Consider the following 18,783-nt stretch of genomic DNA (forward strand, 5'->3'; position numbering starts at 1 on the left):
ATATGTTATGACCACAGGAATGGCTATTTAAAAGCTGAAGGTATAAAAATATCTTACAAGTAAATTCTCTGCATTTTAAACCCAGATGGTCTGAAAAGTAATTTTTCAGTGATTTTCTCTCATGTTATTTTGTATATTTGAAAATAGTAGAGCAATGATTTTGCCACATAAACAGTTATTGTTCAGTTGCCAATTCCACTAACTTGGTTTGTATAAGAAAAGGAAAAATTATCATGGAAACAAAATTATCTATTGGAGTTCCTATTTAATGTAAAAATATTTGGCATGTGTACAACAAATTTGAGTGTATTCTCAACTTTCTTAAACCAATGCCTTTTTCAAAAGTTAGTTCCATGTGTTTTCATTAAAAAGACAGTTTGAAGAGTAGTTTGAATAATGATGACCAAATAAAACACAAAGCTAAGAACTAGTAGTATTCAGTGGGAACTTAATACTAAATAAAGCTAAAAGCTTGCACCTATCGTGAGCCTTCACAAGGTGAAAGGAAGGACTGGGGCAAAAAGGAAAAAGGATAGGATAACTTAAGAAAAACAGTGAATTTTTAAAAAGGTAATGGCTAGCAAAGAACCCTGTGACTTGAGCCCATGAGGACGTTAGCCCATCTCTCTATCACTATAACTCCCAGTAATTCTGGTCATTGCACTTGACCAAGGACTTCAATTTTTAAGGCATTCAGTTTCAGCTGTTGCATTTTACTGAATGTCGCTGTTTGCAGTGTATCTTTGCTGAATAATTTAGGGAATAATTTGTAGGAGGAGGAAGGGGCACAGAGAGAGAGCGATAGATAGAAAGGAGGAAATATATCTTTCCTCATTTTTAAAATTGCCCACCGAATAATAAATGGTAAAGCAGACCTCACAGAGTCATTTAGCACAATCCTTCTTCACCTAAAGCTAAAGAAATAGAGGTAGGTAACAGACAGACAACGGCAGAGCCAGGAAAATAACGAGTTTCGTACTCTTCCCATTGCACTGTGTTGACTCACTCCGTGTCTCTCTCTCTCTCACTCTCGTATATTTTTAGTCCTAAAACTGAGGATCTTTTGTAGTCAAAGAGAACAATGCTGCTGTCAACACCAGTCCTGATCTCTCAGATTTTTCTTGGTAACTTAGCGTATATGCTATAAAATAAAAATACTGTAATTTAGACAACAGTTTGGTAGCCAATGCATCGTGTTCACACCCATTATCTCATTTGATCCCTGCAAAAACCCTTTGAGGCAAGGCAAGGGAGGTATTATTGGCCTCATTTTAAGAACCAGCATTAAAACCCATAGACATTCAATGACTGGCCTAAAATCACTTAGAGTCAGGAAGGGGAAGGAATTCTAATGCTATCCCTACATTTGCTGTAAAATATGGAGTTTCCTCAATAAACACTAATCTGGTCTTTACCCTCTTGCGGAGAGATTCTTCGTACAGGGTACCGCGCACGAGTTCAGTGAGGTCTAGATCTAACCACTCACTGAGGATAATGCTATTTTGATCTTGTTCTCACCTTTAAAAGCGCAGTTTCTTATCACTTCCCTTGGTTTTGATCCTTATTTAAATTCCTATTTTTTTCTGTGGATATGGCCTCCTGGGTCTCACTCCAAAACTCCACCCTCTCCAAAGAAATCGCGTCCTCGGTATCCAAGGAAACCATACAGACTTGCCCATCTTGCGCCTTCTACGCTTTCCATTGGCCAGTTGGATTCTTATGTGGATTTCCCCTCCCCCCCGCCCCCAGTCCCTCCAATGGCTAATGGGCTTGATAGAAAGGGCGCATGCCTTCCCAGTCCTATCTAACACCAGCTCTTACTACGCGCACAGCTCTGCGCATTGCCTCCTGGGACATGTAGTTTATAAGTTGCAGGAGCCCTCCGACGGCTGTCCTCCATTAGAACTACCTATCCCATTGGCCTTTGCGAAAGGGGAGGAGTAGGCGAGGAGTCCCTGGTCACTGTGATACTTAGAACTTTCAAATTACAATTTGCCGCCAAGGCGTGTGCAGCTGAGGTTTAAGTTGCTGAGGGAAGTGGGCGGCCTTGCCCTTGCGTCAGCAGACCCTCTCTAAAGTCTACTTTCTGACTTGAGCAGGCACAGTGGCCGGGTCCACTGGCTACGGAGAGACTGGCCTGTGACAGGTGATCCTAGGGAGCGTGAGTGGGGCGCGCCATGTTCACCCTCCGCTGGGGATGGGGGCTGGGCTGCCTCCGGCTCTGTCAGCTGCGAGCATGGGCCCCCGAGGCCTCAGTGCCCTGGGCATGTGGGGCTTGTCAAGCCCGGATGTACGGCTCAGGTGGGTCCAAGCCCGAGGTCTCTCCGTCTGGCCCCGCGCGCCCGAGTCTGAAAGAGTGGGCGCTGATGGTGAGCCCTTTCGGTCGGCTGCGGGCACGGCTTCCATGCCACCTGGCCGTGAAGCCCCTGGACCCCATCTCCCACCCGGACAACAACCACGTGCTGGTGGCGGTGAGTGGAGTGGAGGGCGCGGCGCAGGCCGTGGCCGGCCTGCAGGTGACATACGACGAGGCGCAGAAGGAGGTGATCATCGTGTCCGACGTCATCGATCCCCAGGCGTCTGTGGAAGTGAGCGCGCCCCTGATGTTTGGCAAGTGAAGTTAAAACCGGTTTGGGTCCCAGGGCACACGTAGCGCTATCTTGAATTAGGCCGACGTGCAGTTTTAATTGGTTTTTTGGATATGACTTTCCAACGTAATTTACAATTTTCCCCTTCGGAAGGGAAGATGCCCTTTTTTTTTTTTTTTCTATTTTGGGAATTAGGTACTCAATTACAGCAATTTTATAAATTGAATGGAAAGATGAATATATAAGTAACATTTGTGGAAGCCCTTATATTCTCCTTTGGCACTTTGTATCTATTTCTGTCACTGCACTTTGTCAATAATGAAGTTTTTTTTCAGGGTTAGATTATCTTGATAATCTATTCTCTGGCAAGCAGTCCACCTGCATTTCCCCTTGCTCACCGTCTGGGGTCTCTGTCTCAGAACAGCCTTGTCTGTATGTTCCATTTAACCCAGACCGAGTGTTTGGTTTCTAACAGGCACTCAGCTTCTTATTGAAAACGTCACCGTTCACTTTGGCCTAAATAAATTTTCTGTTAGTAACAGGCTTTGAAGAAAGAACACATAGTAAGACTGCCTGGGAAACTTGTGTATAGTATGCAGCACTTTTCTAGGAAAATATTCCCAGGCTTACTGCCTTCCTGGAACTGAAGGAAGATTTTGACCATGATCATAATAGCAGCTAACACTTAAGAGAATCTCTTTTAATCCTTACAGTTGCACTATATTTTAGCTGCTGTTATTGTCACAGTTTCAGATAAGTGAATTGAAATACAGCAGGTTTCATATACCAAGTATTTATTGTGGGCCAACAAGTAGAAAAAAAAATCCACGCCTTCATGAAACTTTATTTCTAGTGGGGATACATCAAGGACTATGCCCATTTTCTCTCAGATGTAAAGGGTGGAACTGGGATTTGAAATGACTGGAGTCTGTTCAACCACTGTACCTGAATGCTTCTTAACTTCTTTTTAACTAGCCTGGATAAGAGACCCTGATTTCAAAATGTTTTAGACTGAGGTAAGGAGGAAGATTTGCCAGTATATTATGTGGTACAAAATAGACTGAGTATTGAAATAGAGATAAGTAAAATTTTGTGACAGCTCAGATAAAAATGGAATTACCCAAACATTTTTGTTGATTCTTCTTTTTAGAGCCAGAATCTAATTTCCAGTTTACTCTTTCTTTTTTTTTTTCTTTTTCTTTTTCGGGCTGCACCTTCAGCATATGGAAGTTCCCAGGCTAGGGGTCAAATCTGAGCTGCAGCTGCCAGCATACACCAGAGCAACACAGGAGCTGAGATGCATCTGTGACCTACACCACAGCTCACAGCAATGCTGGATGCCTAACCCACTGAGCGAGGTCAGGGATGGAACCCTCGTCCTCATGGATACTAGTCACAACAGGGAACTCCCCAGTTTACTGTTTCTATGTGTATACTCCACAGGCACTCAAATCAACATAATTTGATTTTCTTCATACTTGGTATGTTTCTACGGTTGTCTATAATTGTTTCAGTGAATGAGTGAGAGTACACCACTGCTACTCTCTCTCTTAATTAAGGCTAAGTGTCTAGCCTTAACTCCTCTACCTGCGTAGTAAGGGTAGAGTATGTTTAAGATCTGTTTCCTCTCCATGCCTGTCAGCACTGCCTGAGATCATGCCTTATGTTGTAACACTACTTAACTGGGTAAAAAGTTTATAGTTAGATTTGCATCCATGTAAGTTTGGGGTATAATTGTCTTTTAATGTATTTTATATTAGTCCCAATCAAAATATTGCTGTTATTTTAAACCTTTATAGAGACTGTCATATACACAACTGTAGAAATTGATTTTTATTCCATAACTATTACATAATAGTAGTGTTAGGCCCCAGTAGTTTGTGTTTAGGTCAACATAATATTTTACTTCTATCATCCAGTTTAAGGGAAGTCATCAATATTTATTTGAATCAGGTATGAAATATCAGTGTTTTAAATTTTATTTTTATACAGAGACACCTAAGGTTACACTTAGGTGTCTTAAGTCTTAAAGATGGCACCTGTGGCTCGAGATTTGGCTTGCTGTTTTCCAAATTGTCTTCATATATATCACTATTATCCACAATCTTAAGGTTCTAACACTATTCAGTACTGAGTTTTTCAAAGTTGTTCCTACTTTTTATTACTTCAAGTACCTTGTGATTAGCTGCATGATAATATCTTTATTTTTTCCATATGAAAGGTTAGAGGTAGGATTTGAAAACCTAACTCATGATCATGTATATTGATCTATGCTATTCCTGTAATATGCATTTAATTTGAGGGAGGTTTGGGAACAAATCTTTAAACCTTCATGAATATGAAAGAGAATCAGCTAAATAACTTATCCAGTTCACCATAATGACTTGTTAATTTGCCATGCCCTTACTCAAATCTGTGTGTGTGTATTTTCTTGGTGGAGAAGAGGCTTCTATGATCCTTAGGAGTACCTATAATAAGAATTGGAATCTCTCTCCTCCTTTACTTCCCTCCTGTTACTTTCTTTCTTTAGATGATACAGGCCAACAGAAATAGCTACTTTATCTTTAAAAACTGGTAGGACTTTGCATTTGGTCCTGTTGCCATGCTGGAGACCCCTTGCCCTCAGAGAGAGACTGCTGACAGCTGTTCTCTCCAGGATTCATAACGTTGTGGACATGACTGAGGAGCCAGATTTCTGAGGGATACTAAAATGCTTTTGGAGCCCATTAACCCATGTACTAACTTGTTTCTTCTTTTTTTTCATTTCTAGATTTGAATATCAAGTCATCAGGTTCTGGCTGTGTAAAAGTCCAAAATTTTGAATGTGATAATTGCAGAATCGAAACTGAGCAGGGGACCAGCATTTTACAGTCTGTTAAGGTATAATTATTTTTCAGATTTTGTTTCAGTATTATTTTTTTAAAACATTGTATTATGAACTACAGTATCAAATTAAGGCTATTATTCTGAGTATCATTTACTGCGAATATTGGGTATTGGGTATCATTTATTCTCCACTCAGAAATTTCTTGTGAAAATTTTGTCTTGAAGTCAGTTCTCTTATGTACAGAGGTTGTAGCAGCTTTGAAGGTTTTTTTTTCATGTTTCTTTTATATATTTTTTTCAAAGAGTTTTTTTCTTTTTTTTTCCCCTGCACCCACAGCATGCAGAAGTACCCAGGCTAGGGGCTGAACCCATGCCACGGCAGTAACCTAAGACAGAGTAGTGACAACACTGGATCCTTAACCTGCTGAGCCATCAGGAAACCTCCTTCATATTACTTTTAGATTTAATTTCAAAGTGTACAGCAAAAGTAATAATACATCTTCAGTATTCTGAGATCTTAATAAGTTAAATAAATTTTAGTTTTAATGAATGATTTTTTTTCCACTTCTAAAAAAGTAAGGAAAAGTCTTTAAGCATTATAAATATGCTTTAAATATTAATCAAATTTTTAATGTACCAGTTAGCTCATTACTTAAGAATTAAGTAGGTATTTGTGCTAAACAACAAATGATTCATCTTAGTTTGTAGTGACACTGTTTTTTGTTTTTTTTTTTTTTTTGCTTTTTAGGGCTGTACCTGCAGCATAAGGAAGTCCCCAGGCTAGGGGTCAAATCAGATCTGCAGCTGCTGGCCTATGCCATAGCACACAGTAACCAAGCTGTGCTTGTGATTTATACTGCAGCTCACACCAGTGCCAGATTCTTAACCCACTGAGCAAGGCCAAGGACCAAACCTGAATACTCATGGATGCTGCTAGTTGGGTTCATAACCCGCTGAGCTACAACAGGAACTCCCATGTAGTAACACTTTTACATTTAATTTTCTTTTTTTCTTTCTTTTTTTTTTTTTGCTTTTTAGGGCTGCTCCTGCAGCCTATGGAAGTTCCCAGGCTAGGGGTCGAATTGGAGCTGTATCCGCCAGCCTCTGCCACAGCCATAGCAACACTAGATCCGAGCCTCATCTGCAATCTACACCACAGCTCACGGCAACGTGGTATTCTTTAACCCAATGAGCAAGGCCAGGGATTGAACCCATGACCTCATGGATCCTAGTCGGGTTCATTACTGCTGAGTCACAATGGAAACTCCTACATTTAATTTTCTTAAAATTAGATTAGTCTTAGCTCTAAATGATTTTAAATCCATCTCAATAAGTTCTAGTTTATTGTTACTACTGGTACTTCTTACACTTGCACATTCCAAAGTCAATACTTTTATGAACTTTGATGGTACATAGCTTTGTTGAAGCGCTGTCAGTCATCTTTGCTTTGTAACTGTAAAACATTTTCATTTTTCGATTCATAAATACTAATTCGAATGATTAATTAGATGCATTCAAATTTTTTAAATTATTTGTTTTGTTCCAATCTCCTTAATTTGCATACCTTCCTTTGTCATCTGTTCACATGCAAACTATTTCAATGAATTTGGTTGCATATATATCAAAAAAGATTAAAGAATGCTATTACATGTCCTTTTGGAAAAATGAGATGGTTCCTGTTCTTGTTGTAAGATTGCACAGTGAAGTCTTCATGTTGACTGACTAACTGGATGAGAACACTCTGGTTCCTTTGTCTTTATAACTATATTGTTCACTCATTAATGCTTGAATTTCAGAAAATTCATCCAGAATATTGTCCTCTGGAGACTCAGAGTCTTAGATTTTCAATTTCACAATCCAGATTAGAAGCTACTGTACTGCTGTCTCTTTACAATCATCTTTTGAGTCATCTGATAATTCTGAAAGATCTCTTTTGTCATTTCTCTTTTTTTGCTGTTATGTGCATAAAATGAAAAATGGTTTATCTCTTTTGGCAATATTAACATTTTGGGTTGGATAATGCTTTTTTGTCAGTGGCTGACCTATGCGCTGTGGAATGTTTAGCAGCCTTCCTGGCTTCTACTAACTAAATGCCAGGTGCACCCTTCTCACTTAGGACAATGAAAAATATCTCCACACATTGCCAGTGTCCTCTGCGGGGACAAAATCACCTTTAGTTCAGAATCACCATTTGAAGCAAGTTCATCATTCTTTAGATATTTTTAAGCATAGTTAGGAATAATTGAAGTAACTCCAAGGATAATGATATAGCAGGATGTTATAAGAGGTATGAAAAATAAGAGCACTAAGATCCTGTAATTTATTTTAGATTTATAAAAGACTCCAGTGGACCATTAGGGTAATTTTAAGATGGAGTGAGTTTTTATCCTATTTTAAAAATAATTTTCTGTTTATTCTTTGGGAGATCTCTAAGAAAGAATAAAAGTCATGAAATATCAGTCCTAGGAGAAAAGTGACTCAGAAAAGAAATTTAAGAATTGAAATTGGGTCCAGTGGATCCTAATGGCATATCAAGAGTTAAGAGACTTATCTTTGAGATCTTAGGATTTAACTGACTTAAATTCACAAATGGGAACACTTGGCAAAATATCTAGCTTATGGTTTAAATATGGTACAATATCATTATCTCAACTTAGTTATGAGCTATTAATGTTTCTATTCTATTCATTCTAAGAACTTGAAATATATTTGATCTGTGTGTTAAGATATTTATAGCAATAATTATAGCAGCTGTTTACTGAGTCCTTAATATGTACCAAGGAACTAAGCCTTCATTTAATCCTTGATTTTTCAAGGGGGAACTGTGAGGCACCAAAAGACTAAGGAACTCATTTAGGTTCATACAGCTAATACTTTGAGCTGAGATTGAACTTGTGTCTTTTTGCATTCCAGACTCACGCTTTTTCTACCTTTCTTTATTATCCAAGAAAAATGTATGGCAAAACTACATTTACTCAACATTCCTAGGAAATAAGTAGGTAAACTTTTTAGGCAATAGACTCTTAACATACTGAATGCCACACATTTGCATTTTTAAAAAATGCAATAATAATAGTTTATATTATACTAAATCGCTTCTGATTTATTTCAACAGTTTAACTATTTTGTTTTCCATATGTTTTTAAACTTTATAATATATGTTTTTTGAAATTAGATGAGCTTTAAATTTTTGAGCTATTAACATTTTTGAGCTTTAGACCGCTTTTGAAAATGTGATTATTTGCTTAGGAAAAAATGCATATGTATATGAAATTCCGCTTAGAGTTGCATAAGTTTCATAGACTCTCTAGAAAGTTGTGTAAGCTTAAGAAAGCTTGATTTAAAAAAAAAAAAAAGTTGTTTTGAAGATACTTTTTTTAAAGGTTCATCAATTGCTTGTCTGCTCGATGAAGATTATATGAAATACAATTTGACTTCATACTCATGTTTCTTTGGGTGTGAAGTAGTCTACCATGCTATAAAAAGGCAAACTTTTAAGTATGGTTCATTTTGTCCTTTTCACTAAGTTTTTTGAACTTCATTCCTGAGCTACTTTACCTAAGGCTTTACTGTGTTTACCCAAGAGAAAGCAACCAGCAGGTGTGTGGTTGTTTTGAATTTTTTTCCTGCTTTTTAGATATTTCTCTGCTGTTGCTGGTCATGATATTTGTGAATATGCTTTTGCTATTTCTTCCTTTAGTATTTACCTATTCTTTTTCTCTTTTTGGTTGTGGTAGAACTGAAGACATATGCAAATACTAAGGTGAAGTAAGCTACTCTAAAAAATTGACCAAACACCTAATGGCTCACACACAACTATAGTTTATTTCTTATTTGTCCAAGTGTGTGGTGACTCATTTCTGTTCAGTTTTTGTAGGTTCCTTTCATCTTCTGTCTCTGCCATTTGTTAGAGCCTCCTTGTCATCTGTACTCACTCCATAGAAAGGGTAGGGCACAGAGAGAGCACATGAGTTCTTCTAAGAGCACTAGCCGGGAAATTGCACATAAAATTTCCACTTACATTGTATTGGCAAGAAGTTAGCAGCTCCTAAGAGGTAAGGGAAGCTGGAAAATATTGTCTCTTCATGGGCCCAGCTATACTCTTAGTACTTTAGGAAAAAAATGGGTTTTTATGGACCTATCAATATTTCCGCCGCAGTTGCCAAGTGTGAAATCAAGTCTTACACACACACATTCATTATTATTATTTTTTTTTATCTGGCACAGGAGGCTAACTGTGACTGGTGTTTTATTTGTGTTTAGAGGCATTTTCATTTAGTTCCAGTTTTAGGGCTGGTTTTGTGCAAGAAAATCACTGGGCTATTTTCCTAAGTGTGGGTGTATACTTCTTCAGATGATTCCAGCCATAAGACTCTGGGTTTTGAAATCATACAGGACTTGATTCTATTACTTTAGATGTTGTTATTTTCTGACGTATCACCTGATAAAGTTATTTAACCTTTCTGATTCTTGGATTTCTTCCTCTATAAAATGGGAAAAAAAGAATACCCATTTCTCTGAGTTCTTGTGAGGATTAAATGTTAGTTCATGTAAAGTAGTGAACATTGTTGGTGCAAAGAAAATGCCACGTAGGTGATAAATATCATTGTTACTAATAATGTGAATGTAACAGTGATTATTATTGTTCATCCTCATCATCATTTATGTTTAGTTAGCCAGTCACAGTGATCTTTGATTCCAACCCCTTCTTCACTGAAGCTACTGGAACACCCAAGTATCTCTTTTGTTTCTCTTTGAGTTCAAATAGCTTATTTATTCTCTTTAACAGCAGTTGATATTCTTTTCTCACTTATGTTTTTATTCCAAACAGTGCATTTCTATTTCATTCTTAGTTTCTCTTTTGCTGCTTTATTATTATTTAAAAAGAAATGTAAAAGGGAGTTCCTGTTGTGGCTTAGCAGTAACAAATCGGACTAGTGTCCATGAGGTTCTGGTTCAATCCCTGACCTTGCTCTGTGGGTTAAGGATCCTGCATTGTCGTGATCTGTGGTGTAGGTTGCACACTCAGCTCGTATCCCTTGTGGCTGTGGCTGTGAGGTAGGCTGGCTCAAATTTGACCCCTAGCTGGGAACTTCCGTATGCCTCAGTGCAGCCCTAAAAGAAATAAAATAAATAAGAAAGGAAAGAAATGTATAAAATGTTAGAAAAAAGTTTTATTAGTATAAGTCAAATTTATTCTCTCTTTTTCTATATGTGTATTTTTCTATTTGTCTTTCAGAGTCAAAAATTGCATATTGAATCAAAAGGAGGCAAAGTTATCTGCCTGGGAACAATTTATGGAAATATAGATATTCATGCATCAGATAAAAGTGTAAGATAGAAATTTTCTTTTTTTTTTTTTTTTGTCTTTTGTACTTTTAGGGCCGCACCCGCTGCATATGGAAGTTCCCAGGCTAGGAGTCTAATTGGAGCTGTAGCTGCGGGCCTACTCCAGAGCCACAGCAACACCAGATCCGAGCCACGTCCATGACCTACACCTCACGGTAACACCAGATTCTTAACCCACTGAGCAAGGCCAGAGATCGAACCCACAACCTCATGGTTCCTAGTCAGATTCGCTTCCGCTGCACCACAACGGAAACTCCGAAATTTTCTTTTTTAGTAATTGCAGTTTTGTATCAAGTTGGCTTATACAGTGGATAGATCCTACAAAATATGTGGCATAGCATTTCCTTTTTAATGCATTTTAGTTCATCAGTAAATTCAAATTTGAAATCGAGATAATTAAACACTATACAATTTTTTTAAAAATTTGTGATTAAGTACTTTTGACAGTTATTTAGTTCCTTATTTGGAATCAATAACATGTTTAAATATTTAGTATTTAATTCTAGTTTTGGTGAGATTTTTATTTTTATGATCATGGCTTAAAACTAGTCATTAAATAATACTACCATAACTGGGATTGAATTTTTCTTAGCATTAGATTTATTTGAGTATTTTTTCCAAGACCTTTTTACTTTGCCTTTAGGCAATTGAAGGATGAGTTTCAAAACTCAACTTTTTCAATATTTTCCACAAGGTGGCACTATTAGCATTACTGTTCTCCAGAAGCTTTTATAGGTGGTAGGAATTTTGGTTGTTTAAAGATAGTTTGTATTTTCCTTTTTTTTTCTTTTTTTATGACCGCACCTGCAGCATATGGAAGCTCCCAGGCCAGGGAGCACTTAGAAAATATCAAATAGGAATACATTTAACGAAAGATGAAGAACTCTGCATAGAAAATAAAAAACATTATTAAGAGAAATTAAAGATGATCTAAATAAGCGAAGGAAAATAATGGTGTGTTCCACAGAGGACACACCGCTGCTCACAGTCTTCTCATTGGAGCTGGGTGATTGAAGTCAATCAATTGTGTACGGTTGTATTGGTTGTGCACTAATTCTTTAAGTACCATTTTGGCTTTTTACCAGTCTTTATTTTTATAATGAACTGATTTGAGTCTTTCTCTTACTAGACTGTGACAGTAAATAAACTACAGGGAAGTTCTGTTAATATATCTACTGAGGATGGTTTGCTGAAAGCCAAGTATCTTTACACAGAATCGTCCTTTCTGTCTTCTGCTGCTGGGGATATTTCATTAGGAAGTGTTCATGGTAAGGTGACAAAGGCTTAATACATCTCAACCACATAACTTGAATTTTAGGAGATAACTCTGTTTCTTTGTAGTTGACGATTTACCATTAGAAGCTGCTCCTCTAAATAATGGCAGACTAACCATCTTTAAAAAAAAAACGTAAAATAGACTCATAAGGTATTGAATTTTATTTTGGCAAGAAATTGAATATTATGTGTTATACATTAAGCTAATAATAATTTTGATTTTTAATGCGTCTCCTTATAGAAGGGAACAAACAACAAGGAAATATGTGCAGGAATATTTAGAGGAAAACACAATGAAATAAAAGCAGTGTTAAAAATTAAGATGGGTTCTGAGCAGCTACTTTTATGTTGTGATAGAAAAGCTAAGGATTAAATAAATGAAACGTTTGTGTGAGATCCGATTATAGCAATTCACTGACATTAATTTTGGCTAAAATGCTTATGAGTATTAGTACTAACTCCAGGTCCTCTCAGTGCCCTGCCATTTTCAGGGTTTGTTTTTTTTTTTGGCTGCGCCCATGGCATATGGAAGTTCCTGGGACAGGGATCCAACCCACGCCGCAGCAGCAGTCCAGCTGTGACTATATCAGATCCTTAACCCACTGTGCCACAAGGGAACTTCATTTTTCTTGGTTTAAATATCATCTGTGACTTTCCAGACATGTTTCTGGAGATAAGTAATATTATCTAGTTAACTTTTGTATTGTCAAAAGAAAAGAGAACATAAAGGTGAAGTAATATGGCAAAGGGCATGCTGGTATTCAGTGTCACTCAGCATGCTTCTTAAATTTCTACTTAGCAGATGATTTAAGTCCAGGTATGTTTTCTGAGATGTATACAGATGCAGTTTTACCCTGGTGTACACATCTGCTAAGTGCCTTTTGGCCCCTTTTCTAGGTGTTATAGACAAACTTTCTCCATTTGTAGTCCACTCTTTTAACTTCTATAGGAAAGCTAAATATTATTATCTATACACTGGTTAAAAACCTCCAGATTTTAGTAGGCAGCATGAATTATTAGGTGGTAGAAATCCTGGCTAGTACTAGCCAGGCTGTATAGCACAGAGCAAGTAGTCTTACAGTTTAAAAAAAAAAAAAAAAAAAACTAAAAAAAAAAAAAAAGAGTATTTATATGCTTGAAATAATTCTTGAATCTCAATTTAATAGTTAAACCTCATCAACCATTCTTGCAGGGTTAAGGTATAGAGTTCAAAATAGCTGCATCAAACAAAGCAAATAGTTTTGTTACTTACTCATTTATTTTTTTATTCAGCTGTGCCTTGAATAGTTCTGATAATTTGTAATTCCACATTTGAACTATGACTTTTATTTAAGCATTGCATTTCTAACTGTTCATTGTAACTAAAAGTACTATACTTAATATAGTATGTAACTTTTAGTGGAATAGCTATTCCTTGTCAAGTCAGATATTGACTAACATCTATGATAAGAACGGCTCTGTTCTCTGCAGTGCTTTATACCATGTTTATACTGAATTCATTAGTGGATTTTTTGTTTTGTTTGTTTTTGTTCTTTGCTTTCTTTTAAGTTCGTGGAGAATTGAACTTGGCACATATTGTCATTAATAGCTTAATGATAGTTAAATAGATGTACTTTTTTGAAGCCATCCTGAAAATACTCTGGATCTCTTGATTACTTACAGTGGCTGAAATGGAAACAAATTGCTAGGGATAAGAGTTCATTCCTTAGCTTTTGTAAAACCTTTTATATTTACCCACCTTTAATGTGAAGTGAAATACCTTTCCTTGAGTAGTTTACAGACCTAGATCTTCTTTTGGTCTGTTGTCTATGGTTGGGTTTTTGAAAGCAGATTCTGAGATGGAAATTAGAGTGTTGTAAATTTAGCAGGGAGGCCTCTGGGGACCAATGCCATACAAAGCCCAGTTTCCAGAGCAGAGATTAGATTATGACATAGTCTCAACAACCCCAAAGGGGGTGCTCTGAAGCCAGGATGGTCTTCAGAATTGTCTCAAATTGGGGTGAGGGGAGGTGGACATTTATATGCCCAGTCAATAGATGCAGATTACCCCCAAAGAAGTACGCTCTTGGATCAGAATAGCTCTCTTTAGCTAAGGTGATTTCCTAAGAGGGTTGACAACTGAGGACCGACTGCCAGCAGTATTCCCAATAGCTAGGAAAATAAGCCCTCCAGTTACTAGTGACTCATAGCATTCCACTTCTATTATACATATTGATTCAGTCAATGCATGTCTTGACCACCTACTGTGCCGGATTTTTAGGCACCATGGTATGAAGTTGGGCAGGAGATGATACCTATCCTTAAAGAAGTCAGTCTGGTGAAAGGATTGAATCTCATCTTTCTTATTCATAATAGTAGTAGAGCAGTGAGAGGTAGGAGAAGGGAAAATTTGCCACTGTAGAAAAGCTTCCATGTTGTTTAACCCTGCTTTCTCCATCTAGTCTTTGGCCCTCACTCTGCTTTGGTTTTTCAGTGGTAGTAAGCATATGAAAGACAGAGATAGGAAAGAAACTCTCTTCATTTTTTAGTCACACCCAGTGCCTGCCTATTTTTAAATCCCCTTCAGACAGGTCCAGATTTCTTGCTTCCCTCTCCCATGCCATCCTTGTCCCAAGGGATTATGTGCACTTGTTCCTTGATTTTGGAATTTGGAAGTAGGATGCGTACAGGAGAGCAGGCAGTGTTCTAGCCCTGCATCCTAGTAGGTTAGAAGATTAGAGTCATGAGTGATGAAAGGAAGGCCCTATATTCTAACTACTAGGGTATTAGTAGGGAGGTACCTCTCAAGGATCAGCCCAAGCCAGAATTCTGAACATATATTCCACTGAATTTATATATTTTAGTTATACTTAAATAAGCTAGCTTGGGACTCTAAAACTTACTTTTATGGGAAAATATATTGCTACTTCTAAACATCTGACTTTCAGAAAAGAAACTCAGAAGAATACACACACACACACACACACACACACATTTTAAATTGTCCAGGATTTATTCAGTTTGGCTTTTTCTTAAGTAAATCTTAAACTGATCCTTCCTTCCTTCCTTCCTTCCTTCCTTCCTTTCTCTCTTTCTCTCTCTCTCTCTCTCTCTCTCTCTCTCTCTCTCTTTCTCTCTCTCTCTCTCTCTCTCTCTCTTTCTTTCTTTCTTTCTTTCTTTCTCTTTCCCTCTCTCTCTTTCTTTCTTTTTTAGGGCCTCTTTTGAAGGAGGCCAGGGATGGAACCTGCATCCTCATGGATACTAGTCCATTTTGTTTCTGCTGAGCCATGACGGGAACTCCTGATTTTTTTTCTTCAGGTAGATTTTTAAAAGCCCAGCATGACAGATGTTGTAAAAAGCCGTTTATACCACAAATATGATGGCAATAACTGTCTTTTTGATAGATTTTTCAGGTACATGAGTTTGGAGTCCAGGTGTCAATGGGTGGGTGGGTGGTTGTTTGAAAGCGTTTTGAAAGCAAATACATGCCTTAGGTGAGCCAGCCTCTTTAACTTAATGGACCATTGGCTATTTATAAATGAGGAAAACAACACTTAGAAATGGTGAGTCATTCGCTCTCAGTGATAAATTAATTAGTGGAGGAGCAAGAATTTGATCCAGGTTTCCTGACTTTCTAGAAGATGCTTCTAAACAGTGTTCAAACAAATGTGTGCACATAGCCCCAGTGAATTTCCTTATTGGAACCCAGATTCCATCATTGCTTTCAGGGCTTCCTGGCTCACTCTAGGGATGTTTCTTGTAGGCAGACATCGCTACAACACAGATGCACTGCTTCAGCTATGTTCTATATTGTAAATTCCAGTTTCAGTAGTTTTGCCTTATGAAAATGTGGTGTTCCATATAGTGTTTGGGTTCAGCTTAGCTCATGGAGCCATTCAGAGAAAGTTATGCTGCTGTCTGCAGTGTGTGGCTTTTAAGACTTCCATGAAAGGAAGAGAGAGCCTGAAATTTATTTCTTGTCTGTATTTTCTCGTTGTTCATAAACCTTGATGCAAACCAATACTCAACATTGTGCTAAATACTTAAGAGGATGCCTAATAATCAGGAAAGGAAAAATGAAAGGAGTGATATGTCTTTCCTGGCCTTGCAAATTGACGCCTACGTGCAGAGAAGGAAAAAAATTCTATCTTTAATCTTTTTCCAAATGTAAATTTTAGATACAGCTAACTATATTTTCTAGGTAAAAAAAAGAAGTAATCTAATTAACTAGTAGTATTTATTATTTGTACTTTTGGCTGAATCATATCTATTAAGTATGTGTGCCTTCTAATACAAAAGTACCTAGCTCATTCATTGATTCAACAAATATTCCCCAGTGTTCTGGCACTGGCAATCTAGTGGGAGAATGTGTATTGACATAGTTTGTTTAGATATAAAATTTTGTGATGGTTACTATTTTGATTTCCTTCTAAATTATCAAAAATTAGATTCTGTGTAAAGTGCATTTTATTATATGCTGCTATTTGAATATTTATGATTTTTAGAGAATTCTATAGATGTATATATAAGATATACATGTATTTGTATGTATTCTATTAAATATACCTTTAAAATGTAAATATATAATCTCTTGACTTATAAAGAAATGCTTCCTTGAAATGGTTTGCTGGGACCAATTTTATATATAACACTTTTTAAACAAATTAAATTCGATATGTAGGAGAATTCTTTACAGTCATTTTAGTGTTTTATATTTAATTTATGTTATTATTTGGAATAAATGATTAATAGATAAAACTGGATTTTTAAATATTTAGATTCCCTATATAACTTAGCAACTTATTTTAAACTCTTTACGACCATCCATTGATAAATTGAGGAATATAAATTCTCTCATTTTTCTGTACTTCAGAGGTCCTTTATTCCCCAGAGACTTAGCAAAGTTTACATGCTTAAACTCTTCCTTAAATAGCTTCTTTGGATTTTAGAAACTTTCACGAAAGTAAAAGTTATATAGACTATAAAAACACAGTTGATAATTTTGATAACATGCAAAATTTCATAAGTAAATGTCTGAGTTTCCTTTAAAAATGACATATAGCTATTGGCAAATTTATAAATCTCTCTCTTGTGGAAGTTCCTATGGTGGCACTGTGGGTTAAGAATCTGACTGCACTGGCTCAGGTCACTGCAGAGGCATAGTGGGTTAAAAGGATCTGGTGTTGCTGCAGTTGTGTAGGTTGCAACTGCGGTTTAGATTCAGTCCCTGGCCCCTGAACTTCCATATGCCATGGGTATGGCTATAAAAAAAAAAGTCTGCCTTGTGAATTTAGAAATTCAGAAATAATGTAAACTTTTTAAAGGAAGCCTTTTTATTGACTTAAATGGAATTCTTTCTGTAGTTCATGAAAATGCATCGTTCTAATTCTAGTGTTTATTCTCAAGTTCATTGTGCAGTTTGGGTTTGATTGTTATTTTGACACATGGCAATTTATGTTAATATTGAATCTGGACATTTAAAACCTTTTTTATGTGAAATACCAAAAAGGAATTACAGCTTCCTTTGTGATGCTGCAGCATAGATTTTTTTTTTTTGCCCACAGTTTAGAAATATGATAAAAAATGTTGCTATCCCTGAGTTCCTGTCATGGCTCAGTGGTTAATGAATCCGACTAGGAATCATGAGGTTGCGGGTTCGGTCCCTGCCCTTGCTCAGTGGGTTGAGGATCCGGCGTTGCCGAGAGCTGTGGTGTAGGTTGCAGACACGGCTTGGATCGCGCATTGCTGTGGCTCTGGCGTAGGCCAGTGGCTACAGCTCTGATTCGACCCCTAGCCTGGGAATCTCCACGTGCTGCAGGAGTGGCCCTAGAAAAGGCAAAAAGCCAAAAAACAAAAACAAAAAAAACTGTTGCTATCCCATGCAGTGTTTGGACTCTACTCAGTTCCTTGGAGGGACTGGGCTCCTTCTATAAAAGTGATGGCTGCCATCTTCAGTTTGTGGCTTTCAAGCTTCCACTAAAGGGAGAGAGATCATAGAGGGTCATGTGAGAAGTTTGTTATCCGGAATGTTTTCAAGTGACTAACTGCGGAAGACTGAGATAAAGAATTTAATGTGTTCTGAGGAAGGAGAAAGGCACACAAGTATTAGTGGGTACTGGCAGTCTGTGTCACATCTTTTAATCATAACGACTTTCAAATTTCCTTGAGTTCCTCCTCTTTCCACTCCTTTGATATTCTCCAGAATTTCATCCTCTTGTCATTGTTCTTTCACTTCTTCCTTTTCCTTAGGTATCTTGCTGTTTTTTAGTTTTAACTACTCTTGTATTCCGATGATTCAAATATGTATCTCTAGCCCTGACTTTCAACTTACACATCCATCTGCTTAGTAGACATAGTCATTTGGATCTTTACAGGCTTCTCAAACTAGTCCACATTTCTAACTTCTTTTCTTCTAATTCATTGCCCCTGCCCCTCGAACCTCATCAGTAACATATTCCTATTCCTTTTTTTCTTTCTTTTTTTTTTGGCTGCGCCCACAGCAGTTTTTGGGCCAGGGATCAAACTGCACCACTAGCGACCCAAGCCACTACAGTGAACAATGCCGGATCCTTAACCCCCTCAAGCCACGAGAGAATTCCTGTATACCACCTCCTTTATTTTCATTTGCAGTTTCTAATATCACTGTATACCCAATTTCCCAAGATAGAAATCCAGAAGTAATCCTAAATTCCTCTTTTTCTCTCCCCTTCCACATCTGATGTCACCAAGTTTAGGTGGGTTTTATCATCTAAATAGTTCTTCAACC

The 18,783-nt window shown here is 37.3% G+C and overlaps 2 protein-coding genes across 8 annotated transcripts in view; one reads left to right on the top strand and one right to left on the bottom strand.

The window, feature by feature from the left end:
- Positions 1 to 1,724, bottom strand: part of CCDC146 (coiled-coil domain containing 146) — a 135,460-nt gene extending 133,736 nt beyond the window's left edge. The window contains 1 exon segment of the mRNA XM_021102558.1: positions 1,519 to 1,724. The gene's annotated coding sequence lies outside the window, so the exon portion shown is untranslated.
- FAM185A (family with sequence similarity 185 member A) overlaps positions 1,909 to 18,783 on the top strand; it is an 81,160-nt gene continuing 64,285 nt past the window's right edge. For 2 of the 7 annotated variants that reach the window (XR_002347078.1, XM_021102563.1), the window contains exons 1-4: positions 1,912 to 2,610; positions 5,359 to 5,468; positions 10,654 to 10,746; positions 11,893 to 12,031. Coding sequence is in view for 6 of the 7 variants with exons in the window: in XM_021102563.1 (XP_020958222.1) it covers positions 2,178 to 2,610; positions 5,359 to 5,468; positions 10,654 to 10,746; positions 11,893 to 12,031 (775 nt within the window). In the remaining variant the exon portion in view is untranslated. Of the gene's footprint in view, positions 2,611 to 5,358; positions 5,469 to 10,653; positions 10,747 to 11,892; positions 12,032 to 18,783 lie in introns of all 7 variants that reach the window. The other 5 variants (XM_021102564.1, XM_003130232.4, XM_013979806.2 and 2 more) reach the window with 5 other exon arrangements.

This window comes from Sus scrofa, chromosome 9 (genome assembly GCF_000003025.6).
Source record: "Sus scrofa isolate TJ Tabasco breed Duroc chromosome 9, Sscrofa11.1, whole genome shotgun sequence".
Lineage (NCBI taxonomy): Eukaryota > Metazoa > Chordata > Mammalia > Artiodactyla > Suidae > Sus > Sus scrofa.